This window comes from Xiphophorus hellerii, chromosome 5, assembly GCF_003331165.1.
Source record: "Xiphophorus hellerii strain 12219 chromosome 5, Xiphophorus_hellerii-4.1, whole genome shotgun sequence".
Lineage (NCBI taxonomy): Eukaryota > Metazoa > Chordata > Actinopteri > Cyprinodontiformes > Poeciliidae > Xiphophorus > Xiphophorus hellerii.
In genome coordinates this window covers 21,214,942-21,232,558 of record NC_045676.1, presented here as the reverse complement: position 1 = coordinate 21,232,558, position 17,617 = coordinate 21,214,942, and the positions used below count along the sequence as shown (strand labels likewise).

General features: G+C 39.3%; 1 protein-coding gene across 1 annotated transcript; it reads left to right on the top strand.

Moving 5' to 3' along the window:
* The first annotated feature begins 366 nt into the window (after positions 1-366).
* sec23b (SEC23 homolog B, coat complex II component) lies at positions 367-11,831 on the top strand. Its single transcript, XM_032563617.1, has 19 exons — positions 367-531; positions 3,727-3,954; positions 4,472-4,529; positions 4,694-4,780; positions 5,121-5,357; positions 5,482-5,564; positions 5,688-5,832; positions 6,675-6,833; positions 6,948-7,063; positions 7,352-7,475; positions 7,565-7,645; positions 7,758-7,847; positions 8,045-8,151; positions 8,469-8,622; positions 8,892-8,969; positions 9,937-10,098; positions 10,212-10,298; positions 10,424-10,645; positions 11,254-11,831. The coding sequence occupies exons 2-19, from the start codon at positions 3,734-3,736 to the stop codon at positions 11,341-11,343; spliced, it is 2,301 nt and encodes a 766-aa protein (XP_032419508.1). The 5' UTR covers positions 367-531; positions 3,727-3,733; the 3' UTR covers positions 11,344-11,831.
* The last annotated feature ends 5,786 nt before the right edge of the window (positions 11,832-17,617 follow it).

Here is a 17,617-nt window from a genome sequence, read left to right as displayed (position 1 = left end):
AACATTAATATATTTAATGAACATTAAACAAGATTATTGAATGACAATAAAATATATCTATGTCTGCGTCTAAAGGCATTACTGCCTTTAATGTTCTGAAAAACATCAAAGGCAGTATACACAATAGTTTTACGGCTATATAGATACGCAACATTATACTCTTCAGACATGTTACAGAACATAATGTGACTTTGCTTCCTGTTTCCCGCTGCCCGCAAAAAGAGGCATACCTTCAAAAACACAATAGACTCCATTTCCCAGAGTAGTTCACTTCCGCGTGCTTGGTACGCTCTGGCTGCGCTACACTGACGCGACGTCACAGAAAAAGGACCAATAGAAGAACGTCGAATTCGGAGTAACACGTCATTCTAGTAAAGTGCAGAAGCCGGTCTGACAGGGAGTGCTCCCACCGCCGACGTTTTTCTGTCCACTTCTTCCATCTGTTTCCACCTCCAGATGCTCTAATTTGTCTTCAATACAGCATTCCGTCTCTTCGCTGTCTTGGCCTGAAGTTAACTTGATATACAAAAGGTAGGAGCTCTGTTTAATTTCGATTCAGAGTGAGTCGTCCATTTTTAGCTTCCATTTAAGTGACAGGAAGTGGGGGGAATGCTACGTTCAGTTAGCATATTCGACCTGCTGTGTGAGATGTTTGAGTTTTACAGCTGCGAGGACGAGGTTTGAATGTAAAACCGTGATTAAATATACGCTGCTTGGCAAAATGTGGACAGTACATTCAGAATATTAGTAGTTTTATTCAATGTCTTTCGTGATGACACATGATAGTTTTGGCATATCTGACTATTTAACTCGTGTCATCATTAATAATGATACGTGGCTGCTAGTTTGTGTTATTGATTTGGTGCTTCGAATATTTACACCATGTATAAATAGTTGCACTAGGGATATATCTGTGTTCCTCTTAGTGAAAATCATGGTTAAGAAACAAAATCTTTAATCCACGACTTTAATATTGCTTTCGGTTTTGATTATTAGTTTGACACACATTTATGTTTACTGACAAATCGAGAATAATTTTAATGTTGAGTTCCTTAATCCATTGAACACTAGAGAAAAGTTCCTGCAAAAAATTCAAATGGGGTGTTTATGGAGAGTTGGGTAGTTTTAATAAATGCATATACCATACATATTTAATTTTTCTTAGTGTTACTAAAAAAAATTGGCTTTCTTTGGGGGTTTTTCTTTGTATTTGAATGGTTATGTGTGGACTGTGAACTTTTGAACGGATTGAACAAATTGCAAAAAGATATCATCTAAGGCTTTTGACCAGCTGACATGTAATCTAGGATGTCACAGAACAAAGTTTCTGATATCACAGCGTCACAATCATTTAGCTATTTAAAGAAAATAAATTATTATTGGTGGTGTTTTGCCTCGATTTCTTTAACATATTCCAAATAAAACAATCAAAACAATATTAAGTTTTACAATCTTACTTTCCATATTTTAAAACAATGTGACTTTGATTTATCCATACACTCCCATGCTTTTTCTTTTTATTAATAGTCAGGCCATTAAAAGACGAAAGATCCAACAAACATAGACATGCACAAATATGACAGATGAGTTGGGGAATCTGACAAAGTCCTACTTTGTTGAAACAAGTCCAATGTAAACCACCTGATCAAATATCAGATGGTGAGAAGGAAACACTATTCCTTCTCACTAATTTCCCCATTAGTCCGTGGGCAAATTACTGAAGAACGGAGAAAAAACTTATTTCAAAGAAAGAGTAACATCACTCAATTGCAGATGTAGTTTTATTAGCATTTTGAATTAAAATAGAAGGAAATGGATGAATAACTGCAAAAATAACACAATGGAAAAAAGATAAAGTAAAAAACAAAAAAATAAAACCAAGAGGTAACACAAGCTAAAAGTTAATTTAATCACTGTTGGCGAAAAGATGTCAGACATTACTGACGCAAATTAATCTAGTCTGACAAAAATCGTTGGACATTTTGACCGAGGTGCCTCTCCTGTAACCTTGCAGATATGTTTCTATTCAGTCTGTCAAATATGTTGCATTTACTGTGGCAGAAACTGTCTGTGCGACACATTAGGCTGATGTTGCGCATGTCCTACAACGTTGTGACCAAAGTCTGCACTAATGGTGTACGTCTAGTGCGCCACTAGACGTACACCAGTGGGATTAGGTGACAGATGAGAACTGAATCATTTAGCATTTAAATGCACTTCCATAGTGAAGTTCTCCTCAGCAGCTCTCTTTTCCATTCAATATGAGCAGATTGTGGCACAGAGATGGAAGTGGAGCAGAACAAACCACCAAATAATAAAATATGGTGAACATATTTCAGAGCTTTGTGCTGCAGGTTCTGGTGCTGCTGACAGAAAAACCAAACTAGTTCTGATCACAGTAACTCACTCAGAGGTCTGCTCACCACAATGACCCACAGAGCAGGTTCATCGATATCTGCTAAGGAGAGTTTTCTGTGGCAGAACAAACAAAAGTAATTAACAACAATAGTTATTAATGTGAGTCAAACCCACTTTGTTTAATCCTTAAGTGAATTTTAATTTAGTACGTCATATCCAAAACATCCAAAGGTATTAATGTTTATGTTAAATGGCTGCTTAACAGTGCTGAGCAGGGCTGGATTCAGGAAGTTTTTAAAGAGGGCTAATTGGGGGCCGTTGGGGATCACCAACATAAAAACCCAGGCAGAAGGCAGACCTGCAGTACAAAGTGAGTGACAAATATCGGGCCCACTACATGACGGTGGTTCAGTATGTTTATCAGAGCAAAACATTTATTACGTCATGGTAATAAATGTTTCGCATAAGAAAAAAATATATATATTAAAGTTGTTTTTCTTTCTTTATATTCATCTTCTTTAGAAACTTCGACTTATGGTTTTGCATTTTCTGTGTTTAATGTAGCGTAAAATATGCAAATGTTAGAAGTACAATACCTTCAATTGAATACAAATCTGAGTCACACAAGTAAATTGTCTTATTTGTTTGAAAAATGTCCTGTGTGAGACACCACCAAGCTCACGTTTTTATGGACACTAATTTAATGTTATTAGATGTTGTTTATATTATTAGACATTTAAACACTCAGGCGAATGCTAAATGAAAACAGGTTTGTATTCTGTTGTTCATTGCTTTTTTTGTTTGTACAGTCACAATATTTTTAGCATATCAAAGAAAATATCTTTTGCTCTAATCTGTTTTTAGTTCTTCCTGATTACGTTTCTAATCTTTATCTGCAAATTCTTCCTACAAAGGAAGAATTTGACCTCTAGTAACTCTGAGGGAGGATATCCATCTGTAACCAAGTGCTGTTTAGGGATGCTTTGCTAAAGGCGTCACTCATATTTTCCTACTTCACACCAACAAAAGCAAAGCGTATACAAATGGTAATCAAAAGTTTGGACACGCCTGTTCATGTACGCTAGGACTCCTCTGCTCTCTTCTCTCTCCCCGTCATCAAAACCAGTCAAGCAGGTTCACCAAAGGTGCTTTGTGCGTCACGCTTTCGAAGTTCCGTGTCTTATTTTAGCCTCCGACGGGGACGGCTCACCTGTATTTAAAGCAGACCTTCCCTGGAGTTGGTCACACAGAACCAAGATTGCAGCAACAGAGTTTTTGACCGACCTGAGATACTTGGAGCTTACTAGGCTCTTTTTGCTGGACTGATCAGTTCAGTTTGGCGTAATTCGACATCTTTTTCTGCTGTAGCTCTGAGATGTCGACCTACCAGGAGTTCATTCAACAAAACGAGGATAGAGATGGGGTGCGATTCAGCTGGAACCTCTGGCCCTCCAGTCGTCTGGAGGCCACCAGGCTGGTGGTCCCCGTCTCCTGCCTCTTCACGCCTCTCAAAGAGCGGCCCAACCTGCCGCCCGTCCAGTACGAGCCGGTCATGTGCAGCCGGGCCAACTGCAAAGCTGTCCTCAACCCACTGTGGTAAGTTTCATGCAAATCAGTTTCAAATCAGTGCAGTCTTGTAGTCCATTTATTCCTACTACAGGCAAGCTTTATGTATTTGTTGTCAGCCCGACTTTATTTATGGAGATGTTTGCATTCACAATGAGGATAACACTTTACAAAAGCTGAAAATGTTTGGCACCAAAGAAACTAACAAGAAGAAATCTATAAGGAAGACAATTTTATCTAATTTGATCTAAATAAGATAAAATTAGTTTTTTTGTGTCATATTTGGTACAAAATGTTATTAATCACATTAATCTAGAGGAATTCTGTCTTCTAATTTGGCAAGTTGGTTGTATGAAATTGTTTAAGTCCGGTTTGCAGATCTGGTTGTTGTCCACTTTATTCATGTGGTGAATTTAAACGGGGGGGGGGAGTACTTTAATTTCCAAATACTCAGCTCATACTGTATAAATACCAGGTGTGATGTGTAAAAATCTCAACTCACATTTTACCTCAAGACTACAAAAAACAATTTCTTTTTCTCTTGCAGCCAAGTTGACTTCAAAGCCAAAATCTGGGCATGCAACTTCTGTTTCCAGAGGAACCCTGTGAGTACCAAAGACGTGTAACATGTTTCAGCCCTGATGCTGTTTAATTGATACGTCAACCTTGTGTCACGGCGTGCATGAGCTCCATAGCTTAATGTCGCTTTTCCACATTCCTGTATTAGGCTGGTTAAGCTGACAATTTCTGCCTCTTTGTGTGTTTGCAGTTCCCTCCCTCCTACGCAGGCATATCAGAGGTGAACCAGCCAGCCGAGCTCATGCCACAGTTCTCCACCATCGAGTACATAGTTCAGGTAAATTCTTAATACGTGTATGCACTCTGACCTCGCCCAGTTCTGCAGGCCTGCTGTGCAAAAGAGAGATAATGGTGATACATAAAAGTCACTGGGTTTGGTCTTTCAGTGCAGGACATCTTTGTTCTGAAACATGGCTAGGTGGAATGAAAATCCAACAGTTTTATAGTTAGCTGCAACATAATGAATTAAACCTTTCTTATTAACAGAGGTTTCATCATATTTACTGTATTTACTGTTCTATTTACAATAGAATGTAAGTAGTGTCACTTATTGCTCTGTTTACTTCCACTTTAGTCAGACTGGTATTTAACCTTCCTACTTTCTTTCTCCCTCACAGCGCGGACCCTCGGCCCCGCTCATCTTTCTGTATGTCGTGGACACATGCTTGGAAGAAGAGGACCTCCAGGCCCTGAAGGAGTCCCTCCAGATGTCCCTGAGTCTGCTGCCACCAAATGCCCTGGTGGGCCTCATCACTTTCGGCCGCATGGTCCAGGTCCATGAGCTGACATGCGAGGGGATTGCCAAGAGCTACGTCTTTAGGGGCACCAAGGACCTCTCCTCCAAACAGATCCAGGTAGGTTCAGATTACTTTAATTAACATCGGTATCGGTAATTCATTTATTTTTCTCTAAAATAGCAGGCATTCATCCTGACATGATCTCTCAGATCAGTTTGGTAACGTGCGGATTTTATTTCAGGAGATGCTTGGGCTGATGAAGCCAGCAGCACCGGGACAGCAAAGTCGCCCCGTGGCTCCTCAAGAAGCTGCTGCCTCATGCAGGTACGAAGGACAACACCAGTTCTCTGTTATTAATGAATATCAGCTGCCATCTAACTCACCTGCGGCAGCTGGCTGTTTGTTGTTTTGATTTGGTTCTAAGAGCCTTTTCTTTTTCCCGTCCAGGTTCCTGCAGCCAGTCCATCGAGTCGACATGAACCTGACCGACTTGCTGGGAGAACTCCAGAGGGACCCCTGGCCCGTCCCTCAGGGGAAACGCCCGCTGCGCTCCACCGGCGTCGCGCTGTCTGTTGCTGTCGGCCTCCTTGAGGTAACAAAAACAAACCACAATAGTACAATAACGGGTTCCACAAATGTCGATACTTTAGACATGGTGCGCAATGAGCCTCTCTGAGAAAACCACATCAAGTCTTCCTGCATAATTACTCTCTGCAACAACAGCATGTTTGCATTGTAGCTCGTTGGCCGCTCCCTCTCAGCGTTTTGTCCTTTCTCTCCACCGATATTATCCTCTTTCTTCTCCTTCTAATAATCTGTGCTGTTATATAACTACTAGTACAAGAGGTCTTTCACCCCACTGCACCTTTCTCCACCCAGTGGGAGAATTTTGGTGCTTTTAATCACTTTAGATGCTCTGATCGGACTAGAGAACTAAGCTGTCTGTACAAAGCAGAGCCACAGAACACTGTGTAAATGTTTTGTGTAACTAAGGACTGAATGTCTTTCTGTAATTGAATCACTGTTTAATTTAGTTTTTATCAAAGTAGGTTCTTGTTGCTATATTTGTGTCTCGGTGGCTCTTTTCCAAACGTTTCATAATGCTGTGGACTTCCCTGGACTTTGCACTTTGGATTTGTCTGTTGGTTGTCAAGTTCGGTCTTTGCTAATGTAGATTCACACCCTAAGATTTCTACGTTTTTATATGGAGTTTTTATTTGGCGTGCATATCTTATTCCTTACAACTCTTTCCATTAGACACAGCTCTTTCAGTGGAAAGTTTTGAATTTTTATGTTTTTCTTTTTTTGTTTTTGCTAAATATCAATCATATAAGAAACAAGGCTGAAAAAAAATTTGTTTAATTTTGTGTTTGTTAAACCTGAGATGAAATGGAACTCAAGTGAAGCCCAAATGCTTCTTTGTCTTTTTCTCAGGGGGCTTTCCCAAACACAGGGGCTCGTGTGATGCTGTTCATCGGGGGGCCGCCCACCCAGGGCCCCGGCATGGTGGTGGGAGACGAACTGAAAACCCCCATCCGCTCCTGGCACGACATCCAGAAAGACAATGCACGGCATCTGAAGAAAGCTACCAAGGTGATATATTTAGAAATCTCTGATATGTTCAGGAACAGTGAATTCAAAAGATTAAAATGATTATTTATTTATTTTTATTTATTTATTTATTGTCCCATCTCTTCGTTCCCACAGTACTATGAAGCTTTGGCCAACCGCTCAGCTGTGAACGGACACAGTATCGACATCTACGCGTGCGCTCTGGACCAGACAGGCCTTCTGGAGATGAAGTGCTTATCTAATCTCACAGGGTACGTCTGAACTGACTGTGTGTTTCATTTGAGGGTACAGGATTAGTTTGGTCAGTCCTTTTTTTTTCATTATAATTTAGTTTCCTTTGTTGATGTGCTGTTTAAATAGCACACTTTCACGCTACCTGACATTAATCATAGACATAGTAAGAGGGAAAGATGGGCATCACAAAAATGACAAAATTAAAGCCGAAATGACTAAAAAGCAAAAGGAAATCTGCAATAAGTAAATAATTTTCCATGAATAACTTAGCAAATTTTTTTGTAACAAGTTTTTATGTATTTCAGGGGTCACATTGTGATGGGGGACTCCTTCAATACGTCCCTGTTTAAGCAAACTTTCCAGAGAGTCTTCAGCAAAGACTACAATGGAGATTTCCGGATGGCGTTCGGAGGAAACCTGGAGGTCAAGGTAAATCAGTTCACTTAAAATCCAACAAGTATTACTCATATAATTTCATGTTCCAGACGTTGAAATATGTCCTGTTGTGGTCTTTGTAGACATCCAGAGAGCTGAAGGTCTGCGGGGCCATCGGGCCGTGTGTTTCACTGCACTCAAAGGGTCCTTCTGTTTCAGAGAATGTGAGTCGCTGCCCCAGATTGAACTGTGGCCTCAGATTCTTTAGCCTTAGCGTAGGTAATCTGAGACTCTCCATGTGCTGGAATTCACCACAGTGTGTTTTCTGATTCACAGGAGATGGGCATTGGGGGCACAAACCAGTGGAAGCTGTGCAGTCTCGACCCCTCCACTACTTTGGGTGTTTACTTTGAAGTTGTGAATCAGGTAAAAACATTTCTTTTGTTTGTTTAGCTTTTTAGCTTTCCAGGATTGGTGTGCATATCAATCACTTGAAATAAGAGAGCATCTGTGATCCAGCTTAATGGCTTTTTTGTTTAAGTTTGCAGACAATGGCTTGTTGTTTTCCTTGCTATGAAACGGCTCGTGCATAAGAGGACTGATTGTGTTCTGTGTTTGTGTAGCACAATGCACCAGTCCCACAGGGTGGTCGAGGGGCGATCCAGTTCGTAACCCAGTACCAGCACTCTAACACGCAGAGGAGGATACGGGTCACCACCATCGCCAGGAAGTAAGACTCCTATTTTGTTGTTCAAGTTTTGTCCTAAATCTGGACTTTATTGTCAGTTTGGTATGTTCCTGACAAACCAGTTTCTCTCACTGGAAAAAATGTTAATGAGGAATTAATTAAATAAAGGAATGCAAGCTAGAATGAAGATTGTGCTCACTAGAGATGTTTGCATGCTTGCTGTTCAGCTTGTCCGTGAAAACATTTAAACTATGTGTGTCATCACGTCACACCCATACTCACCTGTCCTTTTCTTTTTGTCCTGCATTCTTCCTCTACCACGCATCCTCCCTTTTTTCTTTCTTCGTGAACTGTTGCAGTTGGGCGGACGCCCAGTCTCAGATTCAGCACATTGAGTCCTCGTTCGACCAAGAAGCGGCCGCCGTGCTCATGGCTCGCCTGGGCGTCTTCAGGGCCGAGTCAGAGGAGGGCCCAGATGTTCTCAGGTGGCTCGACAGGCAGCTTATCCGCCTGGTGAGTTAGAAACAAATTCAGGAATCTTTGATTTTTTTTTTTTGTTTTGTTTTGTTTTTGGAATATTGTTTATGTAAAATATTTCAATTCGGTTTTAAATTTATATTAAAAAATACATTCAGGTAGGAAAAAAAACACCTCTAAAAATATTGATTTTACAGGAGAAGTCTATTTGACTTTAGAGAAGTGAAAGTGATGTTATAAATCATTTAATACAAATCATATGATGCGATTGAGAATTAATCGCTTTCTTCCTGTCATGCTTTCAGTGTCAGAAGTTTGGTCAGTTCAACAAGGATGATCCAACGTCCTTCAGACTGTCTGAGTCCCTGTCCCTCTACCCACAGGTAAACCTGCCACCAAGTGGAAATGCAACACAAAACTGCAGTTGAACTTAAGGGGATAGTTAATCATTTTCACAAAAAAGTTATATACTGATGACTTCCTTGGTTTCACCATTTAGCTAACAGCTGGTCTGAGAGGGATCAAGACATTAAAACAGTCTGTTAACGACTTTTAAACAACTGAACTCACCAAAACCTCGTAGAGGTTTACGCAAGCACCATTTTATGAATCTTTAAACCAATGTCAAGTTTGCTTTGGGCGTCTATTTAGACAGAGGGAGGATAAGGTGCCCTAGTAACAATCTTTCATCCTTTTGTATTGGAAAAGGAAGATTGTTGTGGTCAGAGTGATATAAAAGATTGATTTTTTTTTTCTTTCTTTGACTCTGACTGAAAATGCCTCCAGTTTCCTCGCATTTCTTTGGCAAGAAAAAAAAACCTTGACCTGTCTATAAACACCTAATCAAAACAAACATGACAACAGGTTCAAGGTTAATAAAAAGCATTTCCATTAATGGCTACAGAACTTTGCTTTAGTCTTGTCTTATATTACCTGATAAACTAATATGTCCAACTAATCAGTACGAATGTTAAATTAAGATACTAAGAACTATTTACTGGACTTCATATAACACAAAAACAGATTCTTACTTGCAGAAAGACCAGAGAGTCACCAAAGTCTTAAATTCACTAAAGTAACTTTGACTTTTAATGCTACTTCCAGGTCCCGACTGAACTATTTAATCTGATAGATTCTTTTTTTATATTTTATATATTCTCGCTAGCTAGCTTTTTCACATCTTAAATGGAAGCCTGCAGAAAACCTTTTGATTACCCCTTTATATAGAAAACAATGTAAAAGGCCTTCAATTAATATTTAGGAATTTTTAAAAAATACATTTGTTTATTAAAGGTTATTTTACGATAATATTTTATTCACTGAGGTTTTTTTTCCTTGTTGCTCTTATAGTTCATGTTCCACCTCCGGAGGTCACCGTTCCTCCAGGTGTTCAACAACAGCCCTGATGAGTCGTCCTACTACAGGCACCACTTTGTCAGGGAGGACCTGACCCAGTCCCTGATTATGATCCAGCCCATCCTCTACTCCTACTCCTTCCATGGGCCACCAGAGGTCAGCCTCACTCCCTTCATTCTGTCATCCATTTTATACCGTATATTCAGCTGGTGTCGAAGTGTCTTCATGACCAAGCGTTGTAAAGCTCAATTTGATTTTGTTTTTCTCAGCCTGTGCTCCTGGACAGCAGCAGCATCCTGCCGGATCGAATCCTGCTGATGGACAGCTTCTTCCAGCTGGTTATCTACCACGGAGAGGTGAGACAGGACGCAGCAGAAATCTAGTTTGTCTGCATCAAAATGCTTCATTCTGAATTGTTTTTAAATGTGGATAAATAAAAAAAAGCATATGTGATTAATTTTTTTGTTCAATTTGATTTCAGACTATTGCTCAGTGGAGAAAGGCAGGCTACCAGGAAATGCCAGAGTATGAGAACTTTAAGCAGCTGCTTCAGGCTCCTCTAGATGACGCTCAGGAGATCTTGCAGACACGCTTCCCCATGCCTCGCTACATCGACACTGAACATGGAGGCTCACAGGCGCGATTCCTGCTGTCTAAAGTCAACCCATCGCAAACACACAACAACCTCTACGCCTGGGGACAGGTACACACTTTCTCATTCATAGTACTTAAACTGTAGGTTTTCTTTTCTGACACTTTCCCATAGAGGGCAGATTTGTAGTTGCCCTGTTGACAGCTTCTTCATCTAAACTTTGGATCTCTCTATGGGATTTCTTTTCCCATATAAAATCCTAATGAAATACATTTAAATCATGGACACCATTGTGCGGTGCTGTCGTCTGGATTGAGATTATTCCACTGTCCTGCAGAGCCGCTGTAGTCACAGATAAAATCTTCTGCAAAACTTCAATGAAACAAATCATCCAAAAATCCCCCAGATTTCCTGTCTAAAATGCAGATCTACTTCAGAAGTCTCCAACACAGGTCTTGGATTATTTGACCTTTTATTTGAAACTTGGAAGATTAAAATCTATAATCGGCATTAAACTCCTTACTTCCTGCATCAAGAGGAATGGGTGAACCCTTAACCTGTTGTTTAAACTGCCGAAACGCATAGTATAGGATTATCAACAGATTGAGGTCTGAGTGTGCCATGCTGTGAACTTATCATCAGATCAGTTATGTTATGAAAACATCCCTTTGTAAATAAACAGTGAATGTTAATTATGTTTTGTTTTTCTGCATCTGTAGGAGACAGGAGCGCCAATCCTGACTGATGATGTCAGCCTGCAGGTCTTTATGGACCATTTAAAGAAACTGGCTGTTTCCAGCTCTGCATAGACATCTGTCAAGGCACAAAATAAACAAAAAGAGGAATATGACCATCAGCTACCAGGATCCATTAACATTTCCTATGTTTCTTTTTTTTTTTTTCAAAGAAGCCAACCCTTTAAAGTCTGTGTGTCTCTATCGTGACTTGTTAACTTTTGATAAGAGGAGCAACAGAAAAGGGTCGCCGACAGCGAATTCCTGCAAATATTACGTGTCGAGTCATTTTCAACTTATTTATGAGGAATGGTTCTTCTCTGTATGGAAATGAGACTCTGTGAAACATTTTACTAATTCCACATCTGTATTATATTTGTTCTTCCCTTTGACATGCAGAGTGATTCGACTAATTTGTTCTCTGTGTATTTACTGCATCAGACGGGGTTAAAGCTGCTGTTAAAATTATTGCCTGTACATGTATGCATCTGCTTTGTCCATAGCTTGAGATTACATGTGTAGAATGTTTTTCAGAAAAATAAATTATAGCAGAATATCCGGTGCTTGCCGAAAAATGTTTTGCTTGCCTGATGAGTTAACACCCATGGTTTGTTAAAAATCTGTCCTGTCAGATTTGGGAGGCTCTTCTGGGATTATACCTCTGACTGTTTCTAATGAATTTCCAACCTTGCATAATGAGGATCCATGTTCCCAGTAATGGAAGTCAATCCCAGGAGCTCAGCTGACTGTTTCCAATGATGACCATTCATCTGTTTTTGTCTGATTGTATAAGACGTTTCTATAGTTTCATCCCGACCCGTTGACCATCTGGTGTTTTGCACCCAATGACTGCCCAAGGCGTCTTTGTAATGAAACTGTAAAGACTGAGAGCTGGCTGACTGAAATCCTTTCAGGATTCTCCATAGGCCTTCACAGTTTTTGTGTTTTCCGTCATAGCACTAGAAAGTTACAGTGCTGATCAGACGTCTACATTCAACTCGACAACAAAATTTGAGCATTTATTGATGCGTTCAAGCCATCCATTTTTTTCCAAACTGGACTGACAATACAACTATTCCAATGAGTTTAGAAAAAATATATACAATTGTTTTGCTGCTTTTTTTCAAATCTGAGCAAAGTCAGAATTCAAATGTATACACACAGTGACTAATATTTGGGAAAGTGTGTCAAGTTGCCAAAACACCACAGTTTTTATGACCACCAACAGGTTTATGGTATTCTTTTTAGTTGAATGTTAGGTCACTTTTCCTTTCCTTGCTATGGAATCACCTTTTTATGCATAGTTAAGTTTTCGATGGGGTCCATGCAGAATCCTAACGTCAGCCAGCTTTTTCCATTACAAACTTGGATCTGACCTCGGTTTGGGAACGCTGTCTTGTTGAAATGGTTACTGTGTAGCTATCTTGCTGTTGACAACCCTGCTTTATTATGACATTCACTTTTTCCAATGTCCCAATAGTAAAGCATGCCATCACCACGCTTTACTGTTGCTACAGTGTCCTTAGGTTTGAAAGCTTACCTTCATTCCTTCCAATGTGGTTAAATTTGTTCACTGAAACTGGTGTTCTACCATCCTGCATTTTATATTGGTGAGAGTTTCTGGTTTGTCCCCTAATACCCTGAGCCATTTCCCTTCATCTGAGGTCACAGTTTGGGTCACAGCTTGGACAGAATGATCCCAAATACACGTCGACACCAGACAAACTAAAATGCCTTGAGGAGAAAAGTCATGGTCAGAGAAGACAAAGATTGAGATATCTGACCAAATTGATTGGTAAAAACTGAAGGCTATTTTCACATCTTTTAATGTCACGACCAAATTATCAACTAGGTTGGTGAAATGTGGGCAGAGTTGTTTTCTTTTTTATTTGAAAAATGAACAAATCTGTCCTGTCAGATTTGGGAGGCAAATCTAAAACAGGAAATGTTTAGTTTGATTTGATCTCAGACAGAGAGGGAGAAAAGATGATGTTATTTTATACTGTGAATATCTGATTTCAGCTCTGACTCCACTTTACAAACATGCATGCAACAGAAAAAGAAAAAAAAAACAAAAAACACAAGTGACGGGAGCTCTGCTGACGTTTTCCTGCCGCAAATAATCAAATGCCAGGCATCTGTCAGGATATGTGTGAGAAACGGCTTTACTCTGTCGGGTATTAGTGGAAATACGAAGGATTGCGTGAGCAAAATAAAGAGATGCATATAGCATGTTGTCACAACAGTGGGTGACATGTCCTCTGTGCAGATTGGAGGCAACAGCTATCCCCAAACAATCGCCCGCCTACTCCCTTACCCCCTACAAGCCCGTCATTCATCACCCTAGATGTAAAGACACACGACCACAATGATAAAACCACTCAGTCAATGTCTACTGTCACTGTAAGCTGATTTTAGAGCAGACAGTATGATTTCGAGGATCAGTGAATAGCAGATTACAAAGACTAATCCTAAGGGGCAACGTGTTAAGAGGCAAATTCTACTCTTATCAGCTTTGAGCAGAAGTTGCCCCTAAAATACAAATGAAGTCTGTGTCTTTCATGAGCCCAGAGTTTAATGTGCCTCACTCTGAAGCTGCACACACTTTTGAGGTATCAAAGGGGAAATCAATCGACGCACTGCGACAGCAATTGATCTCATCTGACATTGATACTCATGCACAACGCAGAAAAGCCAGGATACGTTTGTGCACTTTTCAATTTGCAGCCGAGCTGCTGCAGGGGATTTGAGGCCGCACTGCACATGGATCTGATGTGATCTCATGAAGAGGAAATAAATGCATCTTTGTTTAATCTCTGCATTTACATGCTTGGCCTTCTTCATGCATGTCAAAGCTACGGCTTCGCGTGCTTAGAGATTTAGAAACGTTAAACTTTCCGTCTTTTTTTTTTCTCTCTCTCTCTCTCTCTCTCAGTTCCAGACTTAGGAAAAGCTGCAAGGAAATGTGTCATCACTTTATCAACTAAAAAAATAAAAATAAATCTAAGGGATCAGTTGAAATCCAACAGCCACAGAAATCTATTTTGGGTTCTGGCGCCTGTTACTTATGTAAGATTTCAGTGTGAAATATGTTGCTCTTCTTATATAAATGATCAGATGTTGCTATTAATAGTACGATTCTGTTGCAGTTTCTTATTTGGAGTGCAGGAGGTAAAACTGTTGAAATGCAAGTAACTTTACAACAGTATAAGTTTGTTTTCACATTGAACTGAATGCAAAAGAGTATCTAACGGGCCACAATACAATAAAAGGTGAGCAAATAAAATTATACATGACTATTTAAATAAAACTGGAAGTGAATATATTAAATGAATTAAATATAACTAATTTGAAGTATTTAATAACTGAATGACAAATATGTCATTTATTAAAAACAGAAAGTACTAACGTTGAAAATATAGTATGAAAATATATATAATATAATGTTTTGAACTAACTGCAGGTAAATAAAAATGTATAATACATATGTAGACTAGGTTCCAATGAGAACCATTATGCCACATGGATCCAAGATTACAAAACAAAATCAAATCTGTGCAAAAAAGATTTAACAAGTCAAGTTCATACTTTTATGGCCAAATAAACCTTCTCAAACACTGATTCTTCTGGAAGCAATGTTTCTGTTAAGCCTCTAGATTTTGTCCCCCCCAAACTTTGTGAATGTTAAAATATAATCTAGAAAAGAAATCTCAAAGTCAATCTTAATCTTAGTTTTTGTAGCTTTAGTCAATAAAACACTTGATTTGTAATCTGCACTTTTCCTCCCCTTTTTGGTGCTTTGAAATGATTTCTGAATGCATTCCTCTGCTGTGTCTGTGACGTGTTTATGACGTTACTTTATCTGGTTTCTTTTTCTTTTACAGGATCAGTGAGTGTATCTGCGTTTATTACACCACACTGCGGGAAACGACTTCAACTGTGTCAACTGGAGAGCTGGGATTAACTTCCTGTTATTGCCAGAAACCCAGGAGACAACCTTTGACCACCCACATGGACGTCATAAGCAGTGTTTATCAGAGAGCGGCCAAGTCATCGGTCTTCCATCGTACTGCTGATATGGCATGAGGCTCTTGTCAGCTGGTGGCAGCGACTACTGGGTCACTTAAAGAAACAAACTTGAAGTAGCAGAGTCCATGATCTAACTGTGCTGGTCTGAAATATACCGATTCATAGAGTGCCTTCCAAACTTAGTAGCACCCCTGGTAAAGATCTATTAAATACCGTGATATAAGATCGTATTTATTGTTGTGGCATAATTTCACACAAAACAGTTTGTAATAGTCACTGGTTCCCCTTTTGCTCATACTTTGTACATTGACAATGGGAGAGCCTTCTCCATTTATGAATTTTCATTGACTATACATAGAAAAGACAACATGTCTTTGTGTAAACGACATGAGATTGTGGTCGCAAAGTCAAAGGTCGATAATGTCCAAAGAAAAATGCCTGTTTAAGTTTAAATGGGATTAAGAGGTGGATTTGAGAGTCTGACTGTCAGGATCTTGGTTTAGGCTAAATTTGGGCATATTTATTTCAAAAGATTTTTCTGGAATTAAAGAAAAGACAAAAACAGGAAAACCTTAGATTACCAGAAATCAATCTCCATCTACGTACATATACTTGGGGGCTTGTTCTTCTTCCATAACATTTCACAACGTTGTGGCACACAGAGAGTGAGATCTTTGGCCAATCCTCTTATAGTCCTGGTTTCTCTTTCATGCTGTCTTCTCTGCAGCCCAGCCCATAGGCTAAAGTGTTCAGCTCTGGAAACTGAGAGAAAGGTTGATTTTTTTTTATTTGAGCAGATGTTAGTGACCATTATCCCACTAAAAGACCTAATGACGACCTATTTAAGTTTACTGGCAGAGATCAGCAGGATTTTATTTAAAATCTCTCCATATTTCAAAGAGTTTATTACGCCATCAATACTAATAAACCTTCCAGGGTTGTTGAAAAAGACCCAGAGCATCACAGATTCCACACCATACCTAGAGTTTTCATTCTTTCGTTATGGAGTAGATCCACATGGAGTGCTAGCTGCAAAATTTTAAGTAAAATCTTTAAAATGACTAAATAAATAATAAATAAAGCAATCTCTGTCTGATTTGCAAGTTTTGTGTTATTGAGTTCCATTTAAAACACATTTTAAAAATATATATATTAAACTTAATGCCTAAATGGAAAAACAAAAAATCTTTTATTGTTGTGACTAATTTTAGGCGTAACTGTATTTATTTGGTGACATTTATTGCTGGTCTGAAAGCAATAAAACTATAAAACTGATATTAGTCAATTTATACTGATGGGAGTGCATTAATAAAAATCCTAAATACTGCCAGTATCACTGGCAGCTTGTTCTTCAGTATTTGCAGCACCTTAGCTGACAGTCCTGACCTGATTTAAGAGTTTTCATCAAGGCGTTGGAGCAAGAATTAGCCTCTGGGGTTAAAGAAGTTGGCATACTGCTGAGGTAACTCGCATGTTAGACCTGTCTGACGACCCAGTTTAGATTGGGGTTATAAATACCAGCTTAAATGATTTCTATCTTCACCTTTTGCTGCAGCAGACTTCACACTGAAAATCAGCAGGTCTCCTTCAGCCTAGCCTGCAGGAAGCAGAGGGACACTGCACAGATTCTCCCACTGAACAACAGAGCACAGGTCAACTTCTCCGAAAAATACTCAGAAATTAAGCTCAGTTCAAGGAGAAAAAGTTTAAATGCTTTCTGTGGGGGATTTAAAAATAATTAGTGTGCAAGGATTTTAATAGGTTTAGTTAATGCCACAGAGTCATGAGAGTGGACTGCTTATGCACACTCTTGAACATTGTATAATCGGGAATCACTAAAAAGTCAAAGTGTAGCATTTTTAATTTGGTCTTGCTGAGTCTTATATTTTAATTCACAGTGAATACCTGTTTCAGATTCATTTCCCTTAAGCCTTTCTCCTCCCTTATCTTCCTCCTCCTTATCTTCTCTCTCTGTCCTGGTCCGTCTTTCTCTGGTCGGATTCTAATTTCCCTTCATTCTTGTCAGTTTGGGATTAGGCTGATGTTATCTATAGGCAAACACACATCTGCCCTGGGATTAATTACCACTGACTATTGTGCTCATGATTACATTCACTTTGAAAGAACTGGATGGACGACTCCACCAGTAAGATGTTACAAGTTTTGACTGCTTTATTTTAAAAAAGTAAAGACAAAATTTACACATCTCCAACATTCATGAGAAAGGATTTTTCCCACTACAATTTTTTTTGTTTTTGCTTCATTTTTTACTAAATGTTTATGTAAGACAATGAATAACAAGATTAATCAGAGTGAAGGC